We start from the raw sequence: 8379 nt of genomic DNA, 5'->3' as shown, positions 1-8379 counted from the left end.
AGCGTGAGGGGTGTTGCACCGGGCACTGAAACTTGGCCAAAGTCAGCTGACCAGATTGGCTGTCTCTCAGATACAGCCTCCCTTTTCCCCGCCAGAGGGCGCCACGGTGCGCTGAGCCCTTGGAAGCCTTGGTGACTGGTGACGTCACTGGCGAGCCACTCTTGATTGGCTACATCTTTTCTGCCCTAGCCGTCACAAGAGGTCTAGAGGACGCAGGAAGAAACTGTGTGCCCAGGAATAAGGAGTGATCTTGGTCTCAAATACTTCAATATGCAAAGGGCATTCGCCTTTATTATCTTTTCCAATCTCCATAATCATCCCCAGACGTGCATACTATCGTTAGAGTGGACACCTACTGCAACTATGGACCCATATAACGGACACCTGTGGTTTTTGCCTGATTGGCACGTTATCGTTTAAAAAGAAATTAATACGCTTTTTTTTTTTTTTCTCTTTGCGGTACGCGGGCCTCTCAGTGTTGTGGTCTCTCCCGTTGCGAAGCACAGGCTCTGGACGCGCAGGCCCAGCCGCTCCGCGACATGTGGGATCTTTCCGAACCGAGGCACGAACCCGTGTCCCCTGCATCAGCAGGTGGACTCTCAACCACTGCGCCACCAGAGAAGCCTTTAATAAGCTTTTAAAAAAAGCAGTTTTAGGTTTACAGAAAACAATTGAGCGAAAAGTACAGAAAGTTCCCGTATACCCTAAGGGGAACTCCGTACCCTAATTCTCTACACCCTAATATGCCCTCTCCTAATTCCCTTTATTATTAACATCCTGCGTTAGTGTGGTACATTTGTTACAATTGTAGGAAAACACTGTATGATTCCAATTACGTGCGGTACCTAGAATGGCGGTTGCCAGGGGCTGAGGTGGCGGGGGGATGAGGAGTTGTTTACTGAGTATAAAGTTTCCGTTTTTTTCAAGATGAAGAGTTCTGGATATTGGTTGCACAACAATGTGAATGTACTTAACACTAAGGCTCTGAACCTTCAAAAGGGTTAAGATAGTAAATTTTATGCTATGTGTTTTTTTTTTTTTTTTTGGCTGTGTTGGGTCTTCGTTGCTGCACACAGGCTTCCTCTAGTTCCTTCGAGCGGGGGCTGCTCTTTGTTCCGGGGTGCGGGCTTCTCACTGCGGTGGCTTCTCTTGTTGCGGAGCACGGGCTCTAGGCCCGCAGGCTTCAGTAGTTGTGGCTCGGGGGCTCAGCAGTTGTGGCTCACGGGCTCTAGAGCGCAGGCTCAATAGTTGTGGCGCACGGGCTTAGTTGCTCCGCGGCATGTGGGATCTTCCCGGACCAGGGCTCGAACCCATGTCCCCTGCATTGGCAGGCGGATTCTTCGCCACTGTGCCACCAGGGAAGCCCCTGTTATGTGTATTTTGCCATAATTTAAAACAATGCACCGATTTTAAGTGTACTCTTCTATGAGTTTTGACAAGTATATACAGTGTATGGCCACCTCCACAATCAAGATATAGAACAGTTCCATCATTCCAAAAGGTTCCTCCTTACCTGTATATAATCAATCCCCCATCCCCACTGCTTGGCTCCAGGCAACCCTAATCTGACTTCTGTCCTTAGAGATCAGTATTCCCTTCTTACAATTTCATAGAAATGGAATCATACAGCTTGTACTCTTTTCTGTCTGGCTTCTTTCACAAGACACGCTGTTTCTGATGTCACACATATCAGTCGGTAGTTCTTTTGACTGCTGACTAGTATTCCATTCTATGGACATACAATTTGTTTACCCATTCCTGGTGATGAAAATTTCCATCGTTTCCAGTTTTCCACATTGGGGTTATTGTGAATAAGATGGCTGTGAATATTTGTGTGGACATATGCTTTTACTTCTCATGGGTAAATATTACTCCGGAGTGGGATTGCTGAGTCCCATGTTTAACTTTATGAAAAACCGATAAACTGTTTTCTGAGGCGATTGCAAGAGGTTTAAGAGATATGTCATTGTCTTAACTCCCCAGAACCTGCAAACGGGATCGTATTTGGAAAAGGGCTCTTTGCAGATGTAATTGAGTTAAGGGTTTCCAGATGAGATCATCCTGGACTCAGAGTGTTCCCTAAATCCAACGACAGGTATCTTTATAAGAGAAAGGCAGAAAAACAACCCCCCCCCACGAACCCCATGTAGGGTTGATTGTAACCAACTTATGCCTATTCAAAGCAAATTATTTAAAATTTAAAAAAATTTTTTAAAAATTGTCCCGCTTACACGTCCTTACCCGGAAACATCTTTCTCTTTTCTGGAATAGCTGATACTTATATTTTAGGTCAGTCAATATTAAAGTGATTATGAAGATTCCTAATGCACAAATATATTCTAATAATATGTAATAATTACTGGTAGTTATAGTCACCATTATCCATATTATTAGCTAACATTTGAGTCAGTTACTATATACCAAATACCACGCTAAGTGTCTCACGTGTATTATTTCACTTAATCTTCACAGCATTCTTGTGAAGTAGGCATTATCATTTCTCTACCCTACAGTTAAAGAACTTGAGGCACAGAGAGGTTATATACTTTGGCCAAAGTCACAGAGCTAATACATGGGGAGGAGAATTTGAGCCTAAGCTCTAATTCAAAGCTCACTTGTAGGGACTTCCCTGGCGGTCCAGTGGTTAGGACTCCACGTTTCCACTGCAGGGGGCACAGGTGCGATCCCTGGTGGGAGAACTAAGATCTTGCAAGCCGCGTGGTGTGGCCAGAAAAAACAAAACACAAAAACGACAACAAAAAACAAAGCTCACTTGTGTACCGGATCAACTTGCTGAATGTAGTGGCATCATCAAAATTGGCAAAAAGAATAAACGAGCAGCATGCCCAATAGAGTATGACATTAATTTAGAGGGTAAGTTTGGCATGATAGACTGTCTTCCTGAGGGTATTTTCAAGATATTTATTAGGTTAAAATCAACTTGCAATCCTTGTGGATGCTAATAGGCTGCCTTGTTTGCCTTTAAGCTGAACTTGACAAGTCGTATTGTACCTTTCTAACCTCGACATTTATTAGAGTTTTGAAAAGTGCTCATTCCTCAAGAAAAGAGAGTACCCGTACTACTAGTTAGAGTGCAAAAAAAAAAAAAAAGAATCAGCGTTCTATGTGCTTTTAAATAGAGGTAAAGGGAGAGGGAGATTCGAGATACAGAGGCACAGGGAACAAGGCGGTGTGAAGACAGAAGCAGAGATTGCAGCGATGCATCTACCAGCCAAGGAGCGCCAAGGATTTCAGGTAGCTACCAGGAGCTAGGTGAGAGGCATGGTACGAATTCTCTCCTAGAGCCTCAGCAGGAGCCAACCCTGCTGACACCTTGACTTCAGACTTCTGGTCTCTAGAACTATTAGGGAATACATTCCTGCTGTTCTCAGCCAGCCACTTTGTGGTAATTTGTTATGGCAGCCCTAGCAAATGAATACAGCGGCTGTACTATTTTTTCATGGTAGAAGTTTTTGAAATGCTGTATATGGTCAAGTGGGTGTGAATTCATGTCAACTAGTCATGTAGTGGACATTCACTACTTTGAAGGACGGTCCCCTGACTACTGCCATGTGCTTTTTAAAAAATTATTTATTCATTTATTTGGCTGCGTTGGGTCTTAGTTGCGGCATGAGGGATCTTTCGCTGTGGTGTGCCGGCTCTTCACTGCGGCGTGCAGGCCTCTCTGTAGTTGTGGCGCGCGGGCTCCAGCGTGTGTGAGCTCAGTAGTTGTGGCACGCACTGCCATGTGATTTTGTTGGGACTGTCAATCAGGGGACCCCCCCCCATGTTCTCTACTAACAAACCGTTATGACTTCAGGAGATGAATTCACAGCTAGGGAAGAAGGGATGAGCTCCTGACGGGGTCTGAGACGATCTAGGTGAGATGGGCAGTGGAGGAAGAATCAGCCATGGCAGGGGCAAGGCTCAAGAGCAAGCTTGCCAACTGGACACGTGCTTAGCTTGAGGTGATGGTCCAAGGCCTGAGCAGGACCAATCAGAATCCTTTTCCTGAATGATATGGAAGCAGGGAGAGAAAGAGAAAGAGAGAGAGAGAGAGAGAGAGAGAGAGAGAGAGAGAGAGAGAGAGAGAGAGAGAGAGAGAGAGAGTGACTATCCTAATTTTGTTTCCAATTTTTTGCAGCCGCAGCAGGTCCTGTTAATTTCCTACCCAACAATCATTCCCCTTTCTGTGCTTCCTTGCTGGCAAGGGCCACATCCCACGATATAGACTAGAAATGACAGATGCTCACTTTCCAGATTTCTTTGCAACCCAGGCTGGCCACAGAACCCTGGCAAATGAGAAGGAGAACTCTTCCGGGGAGAAAAAAAAGCGAACACATAAGGGGAGGCCCCTGTCCACATTTTCTGCTTTAGATGTCACCGTCTGAGAACACAACATGTGGTACCGTTGCAGACAGTTTGTACCCATGAGGGGAAAGCAAAACAATTCTCACAGACGCCAACCCAGTGCCTGACACTGAGCAGCTGAACTAACCCTGGGACTTTGTATCTTTAAAACGTTTGTTAGATGAACAAAAGAAATCTCTACCATTTCAGCTCTCTCTGTTTTCTGCAGCTGAAGGCATGATGGCAGACGCAGCTTTATAAGCCGCAGTTCCAAGTGGCCATTTATTACCACCACAAAGACCTGCCTGAGAATGAAGTCAATAAAGGACAAAGCAGAATCACTCGAACACCTGGATCCAACCATGCCTGAAGTCCTTCTGTGCGCTCAGACTTCCCTGGATGTCTTTCCATGCTGCTTGTGGCTTACAGTAGTGTGGGTTGCCTTTTAAAATATTAATTAATTATTAATTTTTGGCTGCATTGGGTCTTCGTTGCTGTGCGTGGGCTTTCTCTAGCTGCGGCAAGTGGGGGCTACTCTCTGTTGCGGTGTGCGGGCTTCTCATTGCAGTGGCTTCTCCTATTGCAGAGCACAGGCTCTAGGCGCGCGGGCTCAGTAGTTGTGGCTCACCGGCTTAGCTGCTGTGCAGCATGTGGGATCTTCCCAGATCAGAGCTCTAACCCGCGTCCCCTGCGTTGGCAGGTGGATTCTTTTTTTTTTTTAAAGAGGGCAGAGCTTTTTTTTTTTTTTTTTTTTTTTTAATTTTTAACCACTGCGCCACCAGGGAAGCCCCTGGGTTGCATTTTGTGTCCTATAATCACAGTGGTCCTGGCCAATGTGAAATTTAGAAAGGCTCAGATAAATCAATTAAGTTGCCAAAGGTCACCCAGGCAGTGAATGAAACATTTGTCTGAATGCAGAGCCAGGAGGTTCCAACCCAGCTTCCCGGTCCCAGAAAGGACAGGAGCCCTAGACAGAGTGAGACCCACGGTATGTGTTTATTCTGGCATTGATAGCAGCAGCAGTGGGGGCACTGGCCAGACGGGGGATGTGGTGAACAGAAAGGTTAGACACAGCTGTGTGTGTGTCTAGGGGAACACGAAGGATTGGTCTGTTGACATTCACGGTGAGAACAAGGGTTAGGACGCCAAGTCTTGTACAAACAGCAAAGAGACACAGAGACAGACAGAGGTTTGGGGAGGGGGAGGGGTCCCCCAGACATGCACGGCCCCTCGCCTGGATGGGGAGCCCCGGGGAAGGGAGGACAGACACAGTGGAGACTGGATGCCCCCCACCCTGAAACAGGGAGCTGGGCCCGCCTGCCTTCCATCCCCACGCCTCCAGGGGTAGAAGGATGGGCAGGCCCAGCACTGCCCCGCACCACGTGGCTCGGACGTTATGGCTTCGAGGAGATGAATTCACAGTCCGGGCAGGAAGGGATGGGGTCCTGAGGGGGCCTGGTCCGATCCTGAGCTTAGGCCAGACCTGCAGGAATGGGCAGGGAGGAAACATCAGTGATGGCAGACAGCAGTAGGCCCATGACCTGCTGTAGTTCCGTCACCACCCCGGGGACCCAGGAATCCCGGTCCTATGTCTCTGCATCCTCAGACCCAGGAGTCCAGCCCCTCCCACCCCCGGTCTGGGCTCCTTACCCCTCACTCTGAGTTCTCTTTCTCTGACAGTCCTTTGCTGTCTTTTGTGAAGCTGGTCAAAGTCTTTTCCTGAAAGGGGAAATCCAGAAGGCTCAGGAGTAAGGGACAGAGACAAAACAGTTGCTAATAATCAATCTAACTAGATATCAAACCTGTTTTCTTTTTTTTTTTTTTTGGTTGTGACTTGCGGCTTGTGGGATCTTACTTCCCCAACCGTGGATTGAACCCTCACCCTCGGTAGTGAAAGCACAAGTCCTAACCGCTGAACTGCCAGGGAATTCCCTGTTTTCATCACTTACAGATCTCTTTTTTGCCTGGCTCTGAAGTGATGGGACAAGTGGTACAACAGTCCCATTCTACAGATGCAGAAACTGAGACACAAAGAAGCAGTCAGTGGAAATGTGAGGAGAGATGAGGATACTGGGGTGATGGGGAAGACCCTGCAGGGCCTCTGAGGAGCTGAGACCCAGTCCTGGGGGTGCCGTGGAGCCATGGGAGGGCTAAGCAGAGAAGGGGCAGGGTCAGCTCTGGGAGTAGAAAGATGCTCTGGGGCATCAGCCAGTGTTCTACTGGCTGAAAGTCAAGGTCAGGGCCAGACTCTGCTGGGGTTCAGCTCCTCTCTGCTTCCAGAGAAGTTTGTGAATAAATGAGTGAGTGAATTAGAAGAGTGAGTGATGGAAGGATGGAGAAGCTGCCATCTGTTTATCCAAGTACAATCACAGTCTTTTCAAAACTCACATCTGAGTTCTGTGCTCAGCCCTTTAAGTCCCCCCGCACCCCCAACCAGGAAAAAAGTCCAAAGCAGGGCCAGACTAGTCAATTCCAAGTGACGAACTGACTCCTAGAGTAAAATTTAAGTTGCATCCAAACTCAGCAATCAAGATAAATGCTATTAAAAAAAAAAAAAAAAGATAAATGCTATTGTAATGCAATTAAAAAAAATCAAAATGAATGCAAAAAAAATCCATGATGAGCGAAATACAAATTTTAAATAAAAGCCGGTCCTGTGCCATTTTAAATAAAAATTAAAATGTATTTAAATTGTAAATAAGGGCCAGTTCCTGGGCTCAAGAACTGGAGACGAAAGGAGAAATATGCACCTGGTTTTTCTGTATTTAAAATTCTTTTTTCGTGGCATATTAAAATAATTGAGAAAATATTGAAAAAAAAGAAAAGTGTACTGAAATTCATATTTTCTTAAGTTTAAATGTTTAATTTATACCCTACAAAGAATTTAGTAGAATTTCACTTTCTTGGCTTTAGTGACAGCAAATTCATCAATACCTCCAAAAGCTACTTCTTTGCTTTTCTTGGTTTCAAATGAGAGAACCACGTTTGAAAATTTCTCTTGACCAAGTAATGATCTTAAATTTTAATTTAAAAATTGTCAGGCTGGCTCTTGCGTGACCCACAAGGCCTCCTGGGATCTGCTCGTACCCCTTCTTTGTCTGCTCCAGGCTCACCGCTGACATCAGCCTCCTCGATGATTCCGAGGAACAGGAACGGGCAGCCTTGCCCTCTCCCTACAATCTTCTTCACCTGAGCCCATTCCTTTTCAACCTCCAGGCCTCTGCTCAAATGTCACCTCCTCCAAGAAGCCCTCCATGACCCCCTAATCTAAAGGGCATCCTCCATCCCCCATCCAGATTCCCTCTACCTCCCAGATTCCAAAACGTTTTGGACCACAACTGACAGGGAGAAAAATAAATTAACGCTATGATCCTCGGTTTGCTGCCCTGTGAAAATGTCTGTTCTGTTCTATTTCAACTTTATTTTCTTATTCATTTCAATTTTCACAGCCTGCTTTAAATAACAAATAAAGAAAACCCCCGCTCTATTTTATCACCTAGTGTTTTCCTTTTGTTTGGGACTTAGCACCATGGGTAATAATAATAATAGTAGCTGACTATTTACTGAGCCCTTACTAAGAGGCAGACACTTAGTCCTGCATTAACTCACTGAATCTTCACATCTATCCTAACAATAGGTGTTATTAACGGTCCCATTTCCCAACAGAGGAAATTGAGACACAGAGAGTTCAAGTAACTTGCTCTAAATCACACAGCTAGAGATGGTAGAGCGGGGGTTCGAACCTACGCTGACTCCACAGCCCACAGAAACGTGACGCGTTGCGTGAGTGAAGGGGCAAACGCGGTGGGAGGGACGTCGGGTGGCGCCCACGCACCTCCACCAGCTGGTGCCAGTGCTCCACGGGCTTGCGCGGGTTGGCCAGCATCTCGGCCCAGTGCTCGCGGCCGTGGGGGTCGGCGGCGTCGGGACCCACGCGGCACACGCCGATCACCTCGTTGTGTCCGATGCTGGGGGTCAGGGGTGGGGGGTCGGTGAGCACCTGAGAGGGAGGGAGGCAGGCCCTGCCTC

General features: G+C 46.8%; 1 protein-coding gene across 1 annotated transcript in view; it reads right to left on the bottom strand.

Annotated features, from left to right (window-relative positions):
* Positions 1-5357: 5357 nt before the first annotated feature.
* SYT3 (synaptotagmin 3) overlaps positions 5358-8379 on the bottom strand; it is a 13196-nt gene continuing 10174 nt past the window's right edge. Inside the window, exons 7-9 of the mRNA XM_024768503.1 lie at positions 8186-8325; positions 6001-6069; positions 5358-5833 (exon numbers count right to left, since the gene is read on the bottom strand). Coding sequence (XP_024624271.1) covers positions 6004-6069; positions 8186-8325 — 206 coding nt within the window. The 3' untranslated portion in view covers positions 5358-5833; positions 6001-6003. The remainder of the gene's footprint in view (positions 5834-6000; positions 6070-8185; positions 8326-8379) is intronic.

This window comes from Neophocaena asiaeorientalis, unplaced genomic scaffold (genome assembly GCF_003031525.2).
Source record: "Neophocaena asiaeorientalis asiaeorientalis breed wild unplaced genomic scaffold, Neophocaena_asiaeorientalis_V1.1 scaffold629, whole genome shotgun sequence".
NCBI classification, from domain to species: domain Eukaryota; kingdom Metazoa; phylum Chordata; class Mammalia; order Artiodactyla; family Phocoenidae; genus Neophocaena; species Neophocaena asiaeorientalis.
This window is presented reverse-complemented; position numbering and strand designations above follow the sequence as displayed.